Source organism: Knufia obscura, assembly GCF_036327395.1.
Source record: "Knufia obscura strain CCFEE 5817 isolate CBS 148926 chromosome Unknown scaffold_7, whole genome shotgun sequence".
In the NCBI taxonomy this organism is placed as follows: Eukaryota; Fungi; Ascomycota; class Eurotiomycetes; order Chaetothyriales; family Trichomeriaceae; genus Knufia; species Knufia obscura.
Genome location: NW_027042693.1, coordinates 1,363,588 through 1,384,181, shown reverse-complemented (window position 1 = coordinate 1,384,181; position 20,594 = coordinate 1,363,588). Strand labels below are relative to the sequence as shown.

General features: G+C 49.2%; 8 protein-coding genes and 1 non-coding gene across 9 annotated transcripts; 4 read left to right on the top strand and 5 right to left on the bottom strand.

Moving 5' to 3' along the window:
• Positions 1 to 216: 216 nt before the first annotated feature.
• On the bottom strand, positions 217 to 813 carry PMZ80_006706 (uncharacterized protein; the record flags this gene model as incomplete). The annotated part of the gene is made up of 1 exon (XM_064875117.1): positions 217 to 813. One exon carries the CDS (start codon positions 811 to 813, stop codon positions 217 to 219), a length of 597 nt encoding a protein of 198 aa, XP_064729517.1.
• A 1,765-nt stretch (positions 814 to 2,578) lies between these two features.
• PMZ80_006705 (uncharacterized protein) lies at positions 2,579 to 5,472 on the top strand (the record flags this gene model as incomplete). Its single annotated transcript, XM_064875116.1, has 2 exons — positions 2,579 to 4,372; positions 4,420 to 5,472. The coding sequence occupies 2 exons, from the start codon at positions 2,579 to 2,581 to the stop codon at positions 5,470 to 5,472; spliced, it is 2,847 nt and encodes a 948-aa protein (XP_064729516.1).
• Positions 5,473 to 7,180: 1,708 nt separating this feature from the next.
• On the bottom strand, positions 7,181 to 7,732 carry PMZ80_006704 (uncharacterized protein; the record flags this gene model as incomplete). The annotated part of the gene is made up of 1 exon (XM_064875115.1): positions 7,181 to 7,732. One exon carries the CDS (start codon positions 7,730 to 7,732, stop codon positions 7,181 to 7,183), a length of 552 nt encoding a protein of 183 aa, XP_064729515.1.
• A 459-nt stretch (positions 7,733 to 8,191) lies between these two features.
• Positions 8,192 to 9,132, top strand: RPN10 (proteasome regulatory particle base subunit rpn10; the record flags this gene model as incomplete). Its single annotated transcript, XM_064875114.1, has 2 exons — positions 8,192 to 8,256; positions 8,310 to 9,132. 2 exons carry the CDS (start codon positions 8,192 to 8,194, stop codon positions 9,130 to 9,132), a joined length of 888 nt encoding a protein of 295 aa, XP_064729514.1.
• Positions 9,133 to 11,499: 2,367 nt separating this feature from the next.
• On the bottom strand, positions 11,500 to 11,597 carry PMZ80_006702. Its single transcript has one exon. It is a non-coding gene; the product is annotated as a tRNA-Tyr (tRNA).
• A 363-nt stretch (positions 11,598 to 11,960) lies between these two features.
• On the bottom strand, positions 11,961 to 13,106 carry PMZ80_006701 (uncharacterized protein; the record flags this gene model as incomplete). The annotated part of the gene is made up of 1 exon (XM_064875113.1): positions 11,961 to 13,106. The coding sequence occupies one exon, from the start codon at positions 13,104 to 13,106 to the stop codon at positions 11,961 to 11,963; it is 1,146 nt and encodes a 381-aa protein (XP_064729513.1).
• A 678-nt stretch (positions 13,107 to 13,784) lies between these two features.
• On the top strand, positions 13,785 to 15,077 carry PMZ80_006700 (uncharacterized protein; the record flags this gene model as incomplete). The annotated part of the gene is made up of 1 exon (XM_064875112.1): positions 13,785 to 15,077. One exon carries the CDS (start codon positions 13,785 to 13,787, stop codon positions 15,075 to 15,077), a length of 1,293 nt encoding a protein of 430 aa, XP_064729512.1.
• A 198-nt stretch (positions 15,078 to 15,275) lies between these two features.
• Positions 15,276 to 16,430, bottom strand: PMZ80_006699 (uncharacterized protein; the record flags this gene model as incomplete). The annotated part of the gene is made up of 1 exon (XM_064875111.1): positions 15,276 to 16,430. The coding sequence occupies one exon, from the start codon at positions 16,428 to 16,430 to the stop codon at positions 15,276 to 15,278; it is 1,155 nt and encodes a 384-aa protein (XP_064729511.1).
• A 509-nt stretch (positions 16,431 to 16,939) lies between these two features.
• TRM5 (tRNA(m(1)G37)methyltransferase) lies at positions 16,940 to 18,340 on the top strand (the record flags this gene model as incomplete). The annotated part of the gene is made up of 1 exon (XM_064875110.1): positions 16,940 to 18,340. The coding sequence occupies one exon, from the start codon at positions 16,940 to 16,942 to the stop codon at positions 18,338 to 18,340; it is 1,401 nt and encodes a 466-aa protein (XP_064729510.1).
• Positions 18,341 to 20,594: the final 2,254 nt, after the last annotated feature.

Sequence of the window (20,594 nt, the reverse complement as noted above, 5' to 3'; positions counted from 1 at the left end):
CACGGTATAAAACACTTGAAAAGTATGGAACAAGTTTCCGCCTCGGTACCTGTGATGCATGCATACAGCGGTCTCGGAGCCTCGGTCACGCTGGGTTCCTTCAAGATCCTCGACTCTTCTTTTCCCCATCGTCCTCAGGAAGCAGTGTCCGATTGTCCTTCGTAGTTCTCCTAAGAGACAGAATGATGATCAAGGCAATGCGGTTCACGCGTTCTGTCACTCGCAAGTCTCCAGCATCTTCTTGATGAAGCTTTGTAGAGTCGGATTCCACAAAGCAGCCGCAACTCTTTCTTTATCGGCGAGCTGTTTATTGACCTCATCTGCTGTCGAATGTGTCCCTTCCTTAATCCGGACATCGACCCGAAACCTAGCGGGGAGCGACTCTTCCAATCGTACTCGTACACCAAGACCTATCACCGTAGCCAAGCTACAATGCTGGATTGTAGGTGTAACGAGGACAGTGACGGTCCTCAGAGGCGACTCGGGTCTCCTCGGTACGGTGGGCCTGATAGAGATGTCCGGCAGAGACACTACAGCAAGCGCACCGAGGGTGATGGGATGCTCAGGATCGGACATTGTTGCTATCAAATCATATATCTCCTGCTCGTCGATCGCCTCGGACTCGGATTCATCGTCGCTATCGGATGCTTCGGATTGCGTCGACTGAAAGAAAGGATCATTCGAATTGGCAGGAGCTGGGAACGCAAAGATTGAGACGTTCTTGCCATCCGCGCTTTGACTTGCAATACGTCGCTTTCTCGTTGGCAGATCTGATGGGTTCAGAACCACTGGGTTGGCGTTAGCGAGTTCCATGTTGGTGAACTTTCACGACGACGCGCAATAAAGATGAAGCAAGATCTTGTGTGAAGCAATGTAAATGATATGCGCCACCAAGACAAACCACGACTGAAGTCTCCGATGTCGTCAGCCAGACGTAACATCACGTGTTGGATGATACTATGGATGCCCTTAAGTTCAGGCCGTAGTCGCTGGGCCGGATATAGCCGGCCTGAGTCTCAGGCCCACCGCTCGATCTCCACTGCTTCAGCCCACAGTCCTGTGCACACTACTACTGGCGGGCAGTAGGTACTGGAGATAACGGAGACCGGGCGCTGCATCTGTGGTCCGCGACCTTACTGTACAGTAACATCATACAGTATTTCTTCAGCATCACACCCGATAGACACACTTTTGCGACTATTGCAGTCGCTCCGGTCTCTACACTTCCTTAATGCTACAAATCCAGCATCAGCAACAGCCGCAGTAGAACAGGTATGTTCCTCGCATACTGGCCTTCGGCAGAGATGAAGAGTGGGACTCGTGGTTTTGATATCAGCAGGGATAAAGTCTTTTCTGGCCATCAAAAGCAATCACGATTACCGCGACTTCACTTCGATGGCTTTTCATTCTTGCTGAGAGTTTCGCAGGATACCCTCACTTTGGCAGAGCCTCGCATTCGCCGCAGATAGACGATGGTACTTGGTGAGTAACATGTTACTGCTGATCTTGTGCATCGTCCAGGAGCTAGGCCCCGCAATTGAGCAGCGGTGGCGCTTTCTGGAAACAAGGACTTGTTTTCTGGCTGCCACTGTTTAGTTTCACTTGCGCACCTGCTCAACACGCGACCCAATCGTATTGTTTCTGAACCATAGAAGCATAGGCTATCTCAAATAGCTTAAGCAATCACCAGGGTTTGTGCCCACCGCTCGAGCTGTCGCGAGGACACAAGCGCTCGATATCAGAGCTACGATTTTGCTATCCGTGACCTGACCAGATGAAGAAGTTCTCTTTGCCCAACATCTGCCGGATGTTTCGTCAACCCAGAATAGTACCATAGGAATTGCCATTGTGGCATATTGGAGACAGGATTTCAATCAAACCCAATGACACCGAGGTAAGCTGCATTGTCCAGTGGGACCTGAAATGGGAGGCTAACCCCGACCATCTTAGCCCTCTACTGTACCCACTGCACCGCGCATGATTCAATTAATGATGTTTCTGTTTCTTCAACCATGATGGCTCCTATGATCATAGTGCATCAAGTCTAGCTTGCAGAGAAGCGCTGGACGACTGCTGCTTTTGATGCTACCCACAATGACCACACGAAAGGCAACAGATCTTGGCCTTCTGTTTAGGCTTATTTGACAGTCACGTTCGTCCGAACTGAGGATTGACGTAGAGTCAGCAGAACTCGATCTTCGCTTTTGAGCCACTTTGATACTCGTATGTGGCGCCATACGTCTCGACAATCGCGCACAGCATCTGCCGTTTCGTGATCGGCATGTTTATTTGTTCCTTCACATAGGCTTCGGACCCGTCACGACACGCACACTGAGACGGACTGGCTGCGCGCTCTTGATTATCTCACTGACCACAAGGGCCGCACCGTGTTTTACACGAATAAGCCACTGTGTACGTGTACGACCCGCAGTATTAGAACATCGCCTGGTCGGGCGCATCAATCTTCGAGTAGCCCTACCTCCGGAGCTTTGTTGGTGAAAGCGTTCTTCCGACCCTGACACCTCTAGCGCTCGTCTTCCGTCTAAGGAGATGCAAGGACATCCACCCTGTCGTGAAAATGCAATCCTTTCAGGCATCTGGCGTCTCGGCACAAGGACCTAAGAACTATGTGTTTGTCGACGAGCACAATCGACATAAACGACTGAAAGTGATGAGAGCCTGTGAGGGCTGTCGCAGGAGGAAAATCAAGTGCGATGCCGCTACAACGAACAGTTGGCCGTGCGCCGCTTGCAAGCGGTTGAAACTCACATGTGTCCCTCCTGTCGGTGGCCTGGATGGCGAGTTGGGCGAGATGACCACGACTGACGAACCCTATATTTCACAATCTTCCAGTACCCCTGTCCAGCAATATCCTCCTGAGCAGTTCCAGTACTTGCACAACTATGGATCTCAGTCCGACCTGGATAACTACTCGCAATACGATGGACAGACTTCGCAGAATCTTTTTACCCAACCGAATCTTCAGTATGCCCGCACACCCCACGGTCAAGGTCAAGGTCAGCTTGTAACACCACAACAAGCTGCCTACCCTCAGCACAGATATCGGTCCTTCGACTCAGTCAACGGTAACGTCGAGCCTCAGTCCGTGGGAAGTCCGCAATCGACAGATTCCATAACTGCGGAGGAATTGGCAGAGAACCTGGGAGACCTGCGAATCGCCGATACTGGAATAGCACCCTACATTCGACACCAGAACGGGTCGCAGAAGGAAGCGGCTGCGCCAATTGTTGAAGACGAAGAGGACTTTCCAGCATTCTCAACGGCTGCTGGCTCCCAGATTCGAATCCCTCCGCCTTTGATGCCATCAAATGAAGAAGCCTCGCGAGCCTTCCAGGATTTCTTCAGGCATGTGCATCCCTATGTTCCTGTTCTCTGTCGAAGTCACTTCTACCACTTGTGGCAAAAAGATCGCAACGCTATTTCTCCCTTGCTCCTCGAAGCCGTGTTGGCGTGTGCAGGGCAGGTATCGGACGATCCAGCTGGCGGTTCGCAATGGCTGGCGCTCGCCAACAGACATGAAGAGAATTTTGCAGATATGCCTAGGCTCAGCACGATCCAAGCACTTCTTCTGTTGCTTAAGGCACGAGAGAAGACTCCGAAAAGAGGCTACTACTATCGATCTTGGATCACAGTGAAGAAAATAGTTGGCATGGCTAAGGACCTGGACCTACATGAGCATTATGACTTGCATGAATCCGGAGGACAATGTGACTCTACGCCAGTAGAGTGTCTGTCGAAAACAAGGGTCTGGCAGCTCGCAATGATGGTCGAGGTTATGGTCGGAGGACCACAGGGCCGATCTGATTATGGTGTCGATATTGATACAATCGATATTAGTCCTTCGCCGCCTAATTCTGATATAGATGATTACGAGAAGACAATCTCCAGGCAGTTTGCATACTGGGTCAGGAACGTTCGCAATATTCGAGGTATGACCGAAACCTATCACAAACTCAAGCGCAAGAAGAAGGAGTGGGCCAGTGATCCAATATTTGTGGCATACAACGAAAATTTCAGAAAATGGCCAGCTGAACTCCCTGAGGACCTCCGAGTCTCAATACCAGTTGACGGTACTCTGCCTAAACTACCATCGCACTACCTCGCAAACGTACATTGCCATTATCAACTTGGTATTGTCATGCTATACAAGCCGCAGCTGAATGCATCAAAGGACTTTATGAATGATGAGAAATGGAAGCATATAATGTCGCTTTGTTACACTTCTGCGAAGCAGGTATGCATCTATCAGGAGGCCATACTAGATAAGTACGAGATTCTGGGCCTTGCTTGCATGCAAAGAGGCTTGAGCTTCCCCATCTATGCAATCTTGTCCTGTGTCATGATTCATTTGGTACGTTTGAACTACAGTGGCGCGAAGCACGACTAAAGGAAACACAGGTCGCAATCACCTCTCCAGAAACTGCCTATAATCACGACGCGAAGGGTTTCTTCATCCGGCATATGCGAGTTCTCGAACGATGTATCTTGGAATGGCCGATGCCTGAGGTCGAGGCACAGATCAACGGTCTTCGTGCTGCCTTCTCTGTCGACCTGAACAAACCATTCGACCTCAAACCAACTTTCCCATATGGAACACCATCCGAACACAGCAAAAGTCCAGAAGAGAGAAGATCTTCAGAGCCACAGCAGCACTTTCAGAACTCTCAAGAGCAGCAGTTCTATCAGCAATCTATGCAGCATAACACGTACTTCCAAACACCTGCTGTCTCAGCAGTGCCGACCACACGACCTCAGGCACCCCAATTTCGTCAGGACTACCATGAGGGTCCTACAAATCAGCAGTATCATCAAATGGCTTCAACCAATAATCCGAACAACGCGACACCGCCAACTGAGCAATGGAACCCCACCCCTATCATTAATCAGTTTAATACGGCCTTCGCAATCCCTCAATCTGCGCTGGCACCGCCGCCGCCGTCAAGTTACAGCTCTTCTCCACCCATAAATCTACCTCAGCAAAGTCTGCACCTGCAGATGCAGAACCAACAGTTTGTCCCGAGTCCAACATCGGCTACGCCTTACAGTGCTCACCCTTACACTCCATCGCCGACCTCACAACCCATGCCAAATCCACAAGCCTTCTTTCCACCATATTCTAGAACGGGACCACAACCTCAAATGGCCCCCGGACACTATTCACAACAGCAGCCGGCAAACTCATATTTCGAACCAGGAATGAACCAGCAGCCTGATTCCAGTCAGATGTCAGGGAGCGGAACGTTTGCACCCAGCAACATTAATTTCAGGCCTAATCCGGAATCTGCCGGAGCGAGTGCGCCGGTCTATGTAACACCAAAAGAGTGGCAGCAGAGTGTAGCAAGTGTGTTCGATCCCAGCGGCCTGAAGCGTAAGTGGGGCTATGAGCAGCAACTGCCAGTGGCGATGCAACAACAGGGGCATCCTTCCGGGCGATATGGAAACGCTGGATGAGGATCAAGCTCGAGCAGGTTGTCACAATGCATCACTTCCGCTACATCCGAATGAACCTCGAGTCTAGAAGGACGCTAGCCTCGATACCACAAATTCGGGCTACGCACAAGGCTTCAGCAATCAAGCGACGATAGAAGACATTTGTGCAGTGCGAAAGCGAGACATGGTCGATGGCAAGTTCTTCGGGCATTGAACTTACTGGCTAAGCGAGATTTATGCCAGCCAATCATGCCTTCCGAGGTCACCATCACCTATGCAGGTGGAAGGCAAGAACGACTTCTGAACAGGCCGCATGAGCAACGAGTCGAGCACAAAAGGCTTGCCACCTTGCAATGATCTTGGGTGCCTCTTCACCTACGCGACTGTCCTCGCCCAGTGGTCCGGCCCCGGCAAATTCATCAAACCGTGCTCATCCGTCCTCGTATGAAGCTAAGCTACTTGGTAGCTTCATACAACAGTCTCAATATTGCCTGACACGATTTGACACGATTCGTACTGAAATGGACGGCGAGAAAATGGCAGCTGCTTGTGCCTGTGGCAGACCATACTCTGTGAGCAGAGCAGTACAGTCTCGATCTCGCAACTTTTTTTCACTGGGAACACAGCACCATACTTCCGTGTACATGACCAAAGAATACTAGCCGACATCCACCTATCTCAAGGCCACCGATTCGCATTGCCTCCTCCCCTCTATCATTGAGTAGAAAAGGCTCTTCAAAGAACACCATGCTAGAGGAAGAGCTACATGTTACTAACATAGATACCTGCTCGCTCGTAACGTTCATTCGCGAGTCTCGGAATTGTTCAACCCGCATTACGAAACAGACAGGAAAGCAAGAGAAGCTCGACCAGTCAATAGTTGAGACGTAACAGTAAAACCTCATGATACTGAAGGTTATGACTTCAAGATTTCCTGATTTTTCTTTGGGATCACAGCCGGCAGCTGCAAAGCCAAACGTGCTCCCTCTCCTCCCTATTCAAATTTCTGTCGTGTGAATGGCACCGGCCTCTTGATACACGAGCTTCGGATTCGGTCATGCTTGTTTTTCGTCAAATCATAAAGTTCCGCCTTCGACCATTTCCTTCTGTGTCGGTCACGACTCGTTTCTAGTATTCAATTGCTAGGTACGGATCGACCACATGTCTCGTATAGCATCCGCCTTCTTCCTCTTCCGTTGGCAAGGTGTACCGAGACCTCTTCAACTCCTCCGAACCGTTTCTCGGAACGAAGGCTGCCATTCATCCGCAAAAATTACAGCTTGTTTATGCTCCGACACATTATAAATGCTCTTGGGCGGCATCAGTACTTTTTAGGGAGCTGTGCGGTCGGCAAATCGTGCTTCGGGTATTGGTTTCGTGCTTGTCTGTAGGTTGACAGGTATGCAGCGGCCGCTTCTGAGTAACAGGATGCGGTACTTGATGTGCCTCGCTAAATTTTTCGCAGCGGGTTGATTTTAACTATGCTCTTAGCACATTCATTCTCTCCATCAGGAGTCGAAACGACGCAGTCCGAGCCCTCCATGTAACAGGCACAGCATCAGATCCGAGAACTGCCCAGCCTTCAGTTGATGAAGCTCCCGTTGAGAGTATTGGCGACACACCCTCCGTAGCAAGCATTCGTTCATTCTATGCGATCAGCCGGCGGATTCGCAAGAAACTTCTTGCTATGGTGGCTGCTCCGAGACCATTTCAATCTCCATGTTTTTGCTCATCTCCTAAACAAAAACTGGCTTAAAGCCCGATCCCACCCCTCAATCCTAACCGGATTATCAATATGCCAAAAAGGGTTCTTGCAAACATGGTCCGCAAACCGTTCATAAATCCCCTTGATCAGCCCCTCCGTATTCGGCATGCTCGGATCCGTAAACAGTAGAAACTTTGTCCCAGTCAGCGATTGAAACACCGTAAGCCTGAAGAACGAGGACTCCATGCTCTCTATCCCCGTGACTGGCGCATCGGGAACCGGGTAGCGAAATTTGGAGGCTTTTCCGCCCGTTCCATTCATGGTTGAGGCAGAAGGATCGTCAGTGGAAGAGGCAGCATTGGCCGCAAACTTCGGTGTAACATTTTTCGTGATTGCGTGGACGCCGTGGAATGTACCTGCGAGGACTAGGTAGTCGTTTGTGGTTAGAGTTGTTGTACCGGGGAGGCCGAGGGTTCCTGTTGCTGGTTGTGAGCCACTTGGATTCGAAGTTGGGAATGTCTTATGGTATATCAGCGAGCCGGCTTTGGAGATTATGAGGAGCGCAAAGACGGGCATTGTGGTGGTTATGGGTGTCGTTGGGAGATGCTGTGGGAGGGGCCACAGGACATCTCTGGTGTTCACCTGTTGCGCATGGCTCGCTTAGGACTTGTAAAGACTGGCACACGCCTATCAGGATCCCGCACAGATTGCTATATTCCCGAGTACAGTGAGTGCGACTTCTTGCTCACGCAACTGGAACGCGACTGCTGTTTGTATGGTCGCTTGCCAGTGAATCAGGAAGGTGCGGCGCGGTTACGGCGGACGCTACAGCCTTGTCGTGCCAAGGCTAAAGTCCGCAGTTGCGTAGCCGTTGACGTGCCTGCCATTCCGCCTCATACTGTACTGAGCAGCACTACTACCACAACCAGCTATATCCAGTTCGGTACACCTTCAAGATACCCCTGCTAATTCACCGTACCTCCATCATATCTCCCAATCTGCCACAGTCGAGGATCAAGCTCGCAAGCCGCGATCATGCCTCTCGAAGCAACGATGATATGCGTCGACAACAGTGAAGCCTCTCGCAACGGCGACTACCTGTACGGCTCCAAAGATTTTGTCTTTGGGGATCTCTACTAACGATGACTTACAGTCCCACACGGTTCCAAGCACAATCTGAAGCAGTCTCACTCATCTTCAATGCCAAAACACAAGCCAATCCTGAATCCGCCGTCGGTCTTCTATCCATGGCAGGCACGTCTCCTCAAGTCCTCAACACACCCACTACGAACTTCGGCGCCGTTCTAGCAGGTCTGCACGAAACCAAGATCAAGGGCTCCATCAGACTAGGCACAGCAATCAGCGTGGCAATGCTGGCACTCAAACACAGAGCAAATAAATCTCAGAGACAGAGGGTGATTGTACTAACATGCAGCGAGATCGACTCAAAAGATGGCAACGACAGTGAAAAAGAGCTCATCAAGCTAGCCAAGAAGTGCAAGAAGAACAATGTGTCTGTCGACTTCGTGGCGTTTGGAGATGCTACAGGATCAGAAACAAGAGATGTGCTGGAGAAGTTTGTCGAGGCAGTAGGCGGTAGTGGAAGCAATGAGGGCAACTATTTGGCTGTGATACCGCCTGGTCCGGGTTTACTCTCCGATTCGCTAGTCACAACGCCCATCGTCAACAGCGGTGCGCCACAGGAAGGCGGAATGGAAGGAGTAGAGAGCACAGGTGGAGCAGGTCAGAACAACTTCGAGTTTGGTATCGATCCTGCCACGGACCCAGAATTGGCCATGGCGCTGAGGATGAGTATGGAAGAGGAGCAGAACAGATTAGAGCGAGAGAGACGACAGCGGGAAGAGTCAGGACAGAATGGTGAGAGGATGGAGACTATAACAGAAGAAGGTGGCTCGAGTGCGAACGACTCAAAACAGCCGAGGGTGGAGGATGATAAGTCAGATGGCAAATCGTGAGCAGGAACGACCGGGCGAGTATTCCGTCATAACCGGAAGCATAGCGTTGGCGTTATGAATGGCGTAGGGAAAGCCCAAAGGTCAGGAATGCGTTGTTACACTCCTAAAGCAGCTGCTACCCTTTTACGGTGTAATCTCAGGGCTGGCTATTCGAAAAATTAGGAGCGGCGTCAATCAAACCGACAATTGCTTCCAGAATAGCGATGTACTCGGATCATCTTTGCGGAGGGCTTGACTCGTGTTTTGTGTCCAGCCTATCGCACCTTCCATTCGGATGCGCATTCCCTACACTCAGGTCTGCACATCGAAAAAGATCCCGTGATTGCCCCATCGTTAGATTCGAGTCTCGGAAGTTCTTCGAAGAAGTGCGTCTGGGCTGCCACTAAGCCACCCTACAGCATATTCGGAACGGGCATTCGATTCGGGCAGAAGAGGTGGAAAATCCACAAAGCTTACCGAAGAGGGTACAACAATTATGCATGTGTGGGATTGGTTGGGCCTCTGGTTGAGACGAGGTCGATTCTGGTCTTCTTGCCAAGTTCTTGAGGGCTTCTGTTCTGCCAGTGGGTTTGCGAAGCACGCCAATATTGACAGTCTTATTGGCCCATCGAGCAGGATACAATGCGTCCAAGACGCATCTTTGCTAACCCCCTCATGTATTAAGGCTTCCGGTCTGTCAGGGATTTGGATGATGACAATGTGTAGGACGAAACCACTTCAACCTCTCTGCCTGGTCAGGATAGATGTCTCTCAATTAGAAGCCATACCCGTCATCCGCTTGTTTATGTGCCAACCGAAGTTGTGAATGAGCTCTATTCAACGCGGAAGCTCAAGTGGGATTGTTTCAAAGAGTCAGCAAATTCTCAGTACAGCTTCACATCTGTCAATACGTTTTAATCTTACACCAAGTATAGCTTTGAGTTCCAATCCGACTGTCTTCTCACTTCGAAACCTGCTTCAATGCTGCAATAGATTTTCTACATGTCGGGCAGTTCGACCGCTTCAACCGTGGCAAACACCGACGGCAACGAGGTGAGTTCTCCTAGGTTCCTTCGAGCTTCGAGATAAACCCCTCGTCATGTGCTAATCCAATATGCAACAGCAGGGCTCATTCTTAACGCAGGCACAAATCGCCTTTAAGCTGCCATGCGCAACTCAGATACAATCCCACCTGCCGCAGGCTCCTGGCCGAGATTCGATTGAAGATCTTACCGAATCTCCTCAAGAGTGACGAGCCGCTCGACAACAGAGACCACCATTGGGTCCAACAGCTTACTATCACGGAGCTTCCTAAATCTGAGTACGCATGCCCTACGTTTGCGCCAACAGCTCTACCACGAATGCCTTACGGTCCTGTATGAGGAGAACACACTCTGGTCATCCGCTGGAACAGTATACGCTGCAGGATTCTGGGCATTATCACCGCCACAGAAGCACCCTCTTTGTGGAAGCTTTGTTGCAATTCGCCCATGGACCTACTAGGATACGCCAGATTGAAGCTGGATAACGCACAAGGTCGCGACTGCGTAGTGATGGACGTCAGTATCGATGTCACGATCAATCACGCAGCAGGCTGTCGTGATGGAACGGTGAGATGGCGGGAGACCCAGGCGATGAGTGATTGAAAGGCGCTGACACGCAACTCCTGCTCCTATGAGCAAGCTCTGAGCCTCGTCTCTAAGCATGAGTTGAGATGAACAATACTCGTAAGCTGCTGGCTAGGTTGTACAAGGCAGAGTGCTTATGGATCCGGACTTCTCGACTGAGATCGACGGTTCACTCCATTCTACTTTGACAACCATGCCCGCTCTTCTTCGGAGTCCTCGTCTGCCGCTAGAAGTTGTGTCGGAGCATGAAGAACCACTTTCAGGTGCTATAGGCAAGGACGACGGGCAAGCATCCTTTGTGCAGCATAGCCGTTGCAGAAGGTGGCGTTTGTCGCAATCTACGCTGAGACGTGACAAAGTACTACTAGTATAATACATGCGTATTCTACTAGTACAGGTCTTCCTTCTGCAGGAAGTTACTGGCCAAGCAACAGGCAAACCTACTGTATAAGAACCCTACCACTAGTCAGATCCTTGGCACCAGCCTTGAAAGACCAAGAAAGACTTCCGTTCCAATCCAATCCAAGCAATATCCTCTCTTCCGTGCAACGTCCACAGCTCAGCATAGCGTAAGACAATAATCATCACATTGCAGAGACCAAGATCACCAGCACAGCGCGTCCTCGTTTCGATACTAATGGAGTTAGTCTTGTGCCCCACCGCACGCAAAGAAAAAGTTCGTTCATAATCCAAATTTGCAGTCAGCCCGGCTTTCATCGCAGAAATGACCACTGCTCCAATCATATAACAAAAAAATGAATCTCTCCAACCGGAATCGAGCCGGTGACCTTCTGATGGACAAGTTGCTTGTTAGCACAATTACAGTCAGACGCCATAAACCAACTAGACTATGGAGAGTCATTGACAGCACATTTGAAATGTGGTCAACACATCGATCATTAATTTGGCCTTACCAATAACATACCTAGCTTCTCCTCCCTTGGCCTGTGATGATTACCTGGTAAAAGGTCTGAAAGTGAGCGAGACCCTCTCCTGGGTCTGTGCACACGTTGATGGACAAAAACATGAACCAGTCTGAGGCCAATGTCGTGTTCTCTCGCAACCTGGGATTTGCCATAACCCATTCAGTTGCGCACACCTCTGGCCTGAAGAGCACTAGATGTGCAACGTCGCTCCCTCGTGCTGCCACAAATTGATCTATGGCCGCGGGCAGCTCCACGCTGCTGTCACCCTCCCAAGATACACATGGCCGCACCAGCATCACAACCTGCTTCTCAACCCCTCACTCAACTCCTTGATTCCCTCTCTTACCTCGTTCACCACATCAGCGGCTGCCTTGGTCTCATTCACCAACCCAACCGCGCTCCCAGCCCAGACAACAGCCCTGTCGCTCTCGACTCCATAACCTCCATCCACTTTTCCCACAGCCTCCCGATGCCCATCTCTAATAGTTTCAATCGGCACACCCTCTTCATGCCTTTCACGCCAACTGCGGCTAACAAGTGCCCTGCCATCATATTCTACGGGCCATATATTCGGTCCTCTCAACTCATCAAACACCTTCGCTCGCACTGTGTTCAGTGTTCCATCCCGCGCGGCAAGGACTCGCTTTGTGTACTCCGGATGCGGCACTATCGCTTCTGGCGACGCAAGGAACCGTGTTCCCATCACCACACCTTCTGCACCTAACGCTAATGCCGCGAAGGCGCCTCGAGCATCGACGATTCCACCACTTGCCAGTATATGTGGCATTGTGAAATCCTGGCGAGATTTCGATGCTTCCACTAGCATGTCTTTGATCTCCGGAAGCAGCCCAAACAGACTAGCACCTCTCTCCATGCCATGGCCGCCTGCATCACTACCTTGCACGACTAGCGCGTCTGGTGCGGCCTTCGACAGTACGAGATCAACGGCTGCAGTTGCGCTCCCACCAACCTGGATCCAGATCTTCGGGACGTACCCGCCCACACTGGAGTAGAGGTCGCGGATCGCCATGGCCCAGGTCGTGTACGCCTCGATACTCGGTTCTGATGCAGCGAAAAGCCAGATCAGAGCTGGTGGTTTCTTGGATGAATTAGAGCGCCGCTTGAGGGCCTCGATGACCTGCTTCAGATCTGCGAGGAAGAGGAGAAATCCAATGCCCACGGGCAGGTAGGGTAGATCAGCGCTTGTTTTGGTTTTCTGGTCCTGTTGTGGTTGTAGTGCTAGCGGCTCCGAAGAGAAGGAGTCATCGACTTCTGTCAGCCAGGTGTCGAGGGTTGATGTTGATGGGACCAAGCCCATAAGGCCAAGACCACCAGCACGGGTGACTGCGATGGCGAGTGATGGACCCGCTGTGCCGCCCATGGGGGCATTGGCGATTACTGGGGAATAAGTCCACGGTAAATCGTCGTGAAGCATCTGCATGATGAATGACTGTGAATGGGGGTTCTCCAGAAAGCTGGCGTGATGCACTGATAGCGGAAACTGTTGCTCATGAGGTGCTGTTCATTGTGCGGACATCTGTTTACATTTATTTTGGCTCGTGGACGCTTTCCTCGCATGCCATGGCTCGCCTAAGGCTCAAGCTGAAAGGGCCTTATAGAAATGATGTCACCTTCTCTGTCGCGGAGCAGAATGTGCCTCGGTGGTTGAACGTCTAGCTCGGGAGCAGTCATGTTGTTAGGTACACCACAGACAAAACCAAAAGCTCCTCGAAGGACAGACCTCGTAGTAGCTTCAGGATTTGGAATCTGGCGCTGCGTACTGCTGCATTCGGCGTAGTATGGCGTGGTTTGATGAGCTTATGTGGCTGCAATAAAGCTTGGGTCGTATTCGGTAGAGCTATGTCAAGACCGTAGCCACACACAGCCAGCTGAAGAGCCCGACGGAGACGACAGTCAAGAGGAAAGTACCAAACTGGTTAATGGAGGGAGAAATTTAGTGCAAACACTTTCCTGCTCATACCCCCATCTCAACCAATCGAAAGCATGATGTGCGGCGTGCTCCACATCCGCCAAGGAGACCAAAAAAGCACCATCCTCGTCCCTGGACAAGCCAACACAAGTCTTTGCACCTGTTTCACCCCAACGTCCATTTCGTGCCATGCCGCCAGCCATGCAGGAGCCCGAGGGCATCAATAAGCTCCCAGATGAATTGTTATTCCAGATCATCTCTTTTGTACCGTACGTGCCTAACGCGAACGCTGACCAGTGTCCGCATTTGGCCATCAAGCTACTAAGCCGGCGATTCAACCGTATCGCATCCTCCCCTTCACTTCGCCGTGACATTGTGCGATTTCAGTTTACAGAGCTTGCTTTGCTGAACAACGCAGCAGATTGGAACGTGTCAGACGAGGACTTGGAGTACTACGCACAGCGAGACCAAGATGTTCAGTCAGCAATCGACAAGGTTTTGAAACCGAGTGACACCCCGAAGGCTAGGCGAGCGATCACGCTTGGGCTTCATGTGCTGTGTTGCATGTCAACTTTCGTTGATGGAGAACGGTTCGAGCTGAATATGTATCTGATGTCCTGGTGTATCCGGAGCATTCTGTCCCAGGAATGGTTCAGCATCCTCCGCTACACAATTCAGCGGATCTACGATCACATGCTTCCAACTGAAGATGATTTTGCGGCATCGTGCGATCAGGGCGATTACTGGGAATCGGAGACAACAGGGCATACGAGAGCTTTCGCGCAATTGTTCAAACGCCGAGGGTTTGAGACTGCCGTTTTGACGAATCTGCATTGGGGCCCTCTTCTGCATTGCATCAGTCAGGGGAGAGTCCGCCCTTACATGGACATTGGGCTCATGTACTTTTTCCTCCGGGAGGCGCTGGGTTACATGACGCCAGATGGGCAACAGATCAATGGCTATGGAGCGCCTGAAGAGACGCTTGAGGCAACCTTGAACTTCGTTAAGGGGAGAAGGTGGCGGTTGTTATCTCCTTGGGAAGACGATCCTGGTGTTCAAGTCGAACCGGGAGTCCAACCAGAAATCTGGAAAGCGTTCCAGATAGAGCTCGATTCTGATGTAAAGCTGCGAAAGGACTTCGAAGATCCATCAGGTTCACAAGACCTCAATGCCAAGGCCACAGACTTGAAAGAGATTGGGTCGAAGCTGACAGCTGCATGTGACCACATAATAGGCCGCAGTGTCCCAAGAAGGTTGAGGGATTTCATCGTTGAGAAACAGGTGACAGACGTGTCGTTACTGGAAACTTGGTATGATTCTGACGACATGCTTGACGATATGGACCTGGTCAACGGTATGGTCCCAAACATCTGGAACATTCTGGGTGATGATGAAGATGACGACGGCGATTTTGACGACATGGAGGAGGAGAACTCGGAGGACATGTATGACGATAGTTCGGACGATATGAGTGAAGGGTAGAAGGTCGCGGGATCGTTGGACGTTGTCGCTTATACGTTTTGTTCAGGCTCATCTGGTTGTCCTCGAACAACGGCCACATAAATTAGTAATCATTCTGTATCAGTAACCGAATACTGTGGACACACTCTACCCAAACAGATTCAACGCATTGGGTCTGGACCGACCGGAAAGCCATATGAATCGCATCAGTTCGTGATATTAGCCCCGCTCCAGCTTCATTTCCTCCCACAACCTCATCTCTGCCCTCTTCTCGTCCCACCTGTACACCGGACCAGTTCCTACATTATACTGATAATAATTCTCTGTACCACCAGGCACCATCGCCTTCCTCATGGTGATATTGATTCGTCCCTTATCCGCCTCGTTGTTCTTCCCGCTTCTCTTCGGAATAGAGTGCAGCCAATTCCGTTGTGTCTCACCACGCATCAGAATCATATCTCCCGAACCAAGCGGCAGCTTAATCTGCGTTGTGCCGGGATAGACCTTCTCGGCACTGCCCGCTTCGGTCTTTGACTGACCCTTGTTACCATTGCCTGGTCCAGATCCGGGAGGTTTATGTTTCAGCAGAAAGTCACGTCTCGCGCCGAGACTGAATGAGGCGATTGATGGGTTGTTGCCGAGGAATCGCTCGTCGTCGCTGTGGTAGCTGATTGAGTCTTGACCGGTACTGTAGTAGTTCACTAATACGAAGTTGTAGGTGTCGCTGGTCAATGCTTCAGTCAGGTTCTTGAGCATGGCTAAGCAAGGAGGTATGGGTCGAGGCGGACAGGCACATGACTTGTACTTGCCTGGAGCAACGTCCTTTGCTGGATTCGAGGTTTCGGCAATGCGTGTGGTCAGCTGGTTGACATTGGGATTATTTTCTGTTGTCGTGCTCGTGCTCACGAACTGTGAGGTTTCATCTAGGCCGTAGACAGTGGTGAAGCGAGGCGTGTTGATGTCAACGGATTTGCCGTAGCGCGTGATGGTATACTTGACACGATAGAAGGGGAGTGAAGAACGTAGAAATCGGAACAGCTGGTACGCCGTAGGCTGGGGTATAAGTGGCTCAAAATAGAGGAGATCGAGATGAGGCTGGCTGTTGATGGCGTTTCCTGAAGCTATCAAGAGCAGCTCCTCGATCTTCTCCGAGATGCTTGATGGCAGATCTGCTATTGGGAATGGATACGTCTGATGGGACGTGGACTTTGCCGGTACATCACTGGGCGTATCTTCGGCCTCAACAATAATCCTCTCGGAAAATGGTTCCTTGTCGACTGGCGGGGGAGATACTCTCCTTGACAAGGTCTCAAGGCTAGCTTTTGGTCTTTTCGCTGGAGGTGAGAAAAACGAGTGTATCGTACGCTTCGACATCTGGTGGAAAGAAGCCAATGATGAATATATCTGCAAAAGCTACGTTCGATTCTGTATGTAAACTCTGTAGCACCATCGAAGACAATAATGTCTGATGAACGCGACGACGTCATCATTCCATACGCGTCGAGGTCAACGGCGCGACGCGTCAGGAAACGTCGCTCTTACAATGCTTTGGATATTGCATATTGCTCGTTGCACTCCGTTTTCTCATTCACAGGTGTGTAGCATCCATGGTAGCATAATTCGAAATCAGTGTCTGCAGTGCATCGGCATCTTCAATGCTGTCTGAATAGCCCCTGACCAGATGCCGGTGTTTAACCGGTGAGTCAACCAAATTTGGGTCGTGCTTGGGGCTCCTGCGTCTTCATCATCATTTGATGTACCCAAACTATCTCTCACAATCACGGCATCTGTTGATGTTTATACGTCAAATCGCGAGTTTGAGACGTTCTGCGCCGGAAGCACTTGTGTACCTCAGCTCTCCACGAATATGCCAGTCTCGGAGAATGAGTTCCATTACAACGGCAGAGATTGCTCGGCCTCCTATCAACCGAGATATGAAAGTGCTTGATAGATCATTTTTCAAGCAAAAGGTCGAGACTTCGGCACTCACTGTCTTCAGCCCAAAGGATATCTCACGGGTCAGAGCTCAAGTCGCGTCCTCAGGCGATCTTCTAAGCACCACTACCATCAAGCCAGTTGTCGAGGACGAAACCACGCCAGGAGCGAAGTGCATTCTGCTCAAACCCCACATCAGAGCTTCTGATCCCTCCACTTGGAAGGAGCGTTGGTCAGATATCCTCCAAGATGGCACGGCGAAGATTCAGCCATACGAGCTCACCTTGGACTACAACCACTGGGATATGCGCGACATTCTCGAAGCAATCTTGCCTGAAACCACAGATGATGATTACCCTTCTGGCTTTGCACAAGTTGGGCATGTGGCGCATCTAAATTTGCGAGAGCAATTCTTACCCTACAAGCATCTTATCGGACAAGTCCTGATAGACAAGAACGTGGGTGTCAAAACAGTCATTAACAAACTGAACGACGTCGGCACTGAGTCAGTCTTCAGGACATTTCCTTACGAAGTGCTTGCTGGTCCTGACGACCTCAATGTAACAGTGCACCATGCAGAGTGCGAGTTCAAGTTCAACTATGCCGAGGTTTACTGGAACACGAGAAATGGCCATGAACATGAAAGACTGACATCGATGTTTCAGCCAGGAGAGGCAGTCTGCGATGTGATGGCAGGCGTTGGACCGTTCGCTGTGCCCACAGGCAAGAAGCGGACTTTTGTCTGGGCGAACGATCTGAATCCTGCTGGCCATAAAGGCCTTCATCAGGCAATTCAAGCGAACAAAGTATCTGACTTTGTACGTCCTTCCATGGTTGACGGAGCAGAGTTTATCAGAATGGCGCCCCAACTATTACTAGAACAGCAGAGGACGGTCGAGATTGTACCTAAATTTGTCCAGGGTCGCAAGATGACGAAAGACGATAGAACGAAAGCTCAGGAACATTTGCAAGCAAATGCTCAAAAGATAATCGAGCCACCAACGTTCGACCACTTCATCATGAACCTTCCAGCCTCGGCTATTGAGTTTCTGCCGGCTTTCAAAGGCATTTATTATGGACACGAAAAACTTTTCTCCGCTGGAGGACGAAAACTACCCATAGTCCATGTCTATACCTTTCAGGCCCGTAGGGACACTGAGGACGAGGAACGAAGCGAGCTGCGACAGAGACTTTCACACCATTTAGGCTACGAGTTATCCATGGATAGGGACGAGGTTAACTTGCATCGTGCTCGTTTGGTGGCACCGTCGAAATTATACTATTGCGCCTCCTTCCGGCTACCTGCAGCTGTAGCATTTGCGAAGTCGGAAGGCAACGTGAAAGGCTGAATAATATGGTGGAAATGAGGTTTGAGCAAGTAACAAAGGTGGTCAACTACGTTGACATTGGTGCGCCCAATGAGCAACTTTTCCCCTGCGAAACGCAGTTGTGGCAAGCACGGATGAAGACGGGTACATGCAAGAACGACGTGCTACAGTCTAAGACCACTGATCGACGCCCACCGCTTGGCGACGCCTTAATTTTACTACTGCAGCTACATACTAATTCTGAGTAATGACCTTGCCGTCAACCACTATTGTACCTTTTCTTATTAATGATAATCGAGCGTCACGCGGAGGGTATTAAAACTTTATTAATAGCTTCGCTTAACTTATACCCTTCTATTTCTATACTATCGTCGCCTTCTAATGCTTATAGGTCCCTCGGGTAGCCTTAAGCACCCCTTTTTAAGTATAAGATATATTTAGAAGCCGGTTGACTCGTATAGCCTTAGTAGTACGTTCTTAGGTCTTATCTTTATCTCGTACCTACTTAATACGATCTTAATAAATAGTATTAGCTACGTACTACTATTCCTTAAATTTAGCTAATTTAGCGATCCTTATTCCGGTAATAAGTAAGCACTTAGAAATAATCTTATTAGCTAATAACTAAGCGTTGGATTACTTCTTAGGTATTTATAGAGGATCCTAAGGCTTACTATCAGCTAGCCGTACGTATTCTAGCTTAATAGCTTTATTATTACGAACTTATACCTTATCTTTAATCTTATCTCGATTTAAAAGGAAAAGGCCACTAGTACTTTAGCCTTTTTTTAATATATAATACTTTTAGATCGTATAGATACGCCTTAGTATAGATATCGTTAAAGTCTATATACTTAACTATCTTAGTTATAACGAAAAGGTAGTCTTAAAGGGCTTTACGGTATTCTTAAGCGATATAACTAAAATAAGTAATATCTAAAGGCTATAAGAGGTATAACGAGTACGATAGTATATAAATAAGATATATACTAGCTAGTAATACCTAAGTTTAAAAGTTAATATCTAAATAGATACTATAAGGGTTATAAATAAGCGTAACGGAGCTACTAGTACGCTAACGCTCTAGAATTATAACTTATTAAAGCTATTTTAGGTATATATTAGCGTTAACCTAGCTTAATACTAAAAACTTTTATAGCTAGTCTTAACGTTATCGGTATCGCTTTACTACGAAGTATTCAATTCTTTACTAATATAAATAAGTATCGGCTATAATACCTTACCCGTTATTATAATATATTTAATAATTATAACCTATTCGGATAATGTTACGAATGCCAAGGCGGCATGTCGCGACAGAAGGCCATAAGGCAATGCGGGCGAATCTGGGCCATGTTTGGCCAGATTCTGTGACCTTTTTCTAAGGCAGACCTCCGTATTTCTGATATTATCTGGCCAAACATGGCGGAGTGGGCGCAGGGTGTGATAGTAGACCTGTGACGACCTCCGTTCAAAACGAGCGCAGTTCTTGCGTTAGTTTTAAGTCAGTCCTTAATGGTATCCCGGAGGTTTCGCTTTGCGATGATCTGTCTAAAGGTCGTAAAGGAAGCGCTGTCGCAGCGAGGCGACGAGTTTAACTCCTATAGCGAGTTAGTTGCGACTGGCTGGCGCTGGCTAAGCTGCTCGAAAGGGGCAGTAGGGGTAGACGCTCGGGACGCGCGTCTTGTGGAGAGGGGATAATGTCACGAATGCCAAGGCGGTATGTCGCGACAGAAGGCTATAAGGCAATGCGGGCGAATCTGGGCCATGTTTGGCCAGATTCTGTGACCTTTTTCTAAGGCAGACCTCCGCATTTCTAACAGATAAGGAAGAAGCTACTATCGCTAAAGGGCTAATTAACTTATTAAAAACGTAAGTTTTTAAGCTAAGTAACCTAAGTTAGAAGCCCTTTTCGTTTATATTATATATACGCTTCTAGGTAATACTAAATAGCTCTAATTACTACTTAAAATAGTTAAAGAAGTTATTAATACCCTAGTTCGTTAGGCTAAGTAACCTCTTAATAGGTACTAGCTTAAAGCGACTAGAATTAAGGTAGTATCGCTTTAAAAACCTAGTTACCTAGTAGATACTAATATCTACCTAAATTCTATTCTTTTTTTATAAAAAAAAGTCGTATAGCTAAGCGTATATGCGTATAGCTAGTAACTTAATATAACCTTTAGAGGCCCTTTAGTAATTAAACGACAGTAAGTTCCTTTTCTTTTATAAGTAGTAACTATAGGTGGTATTATAAAGGGTTTCTACTACGAAT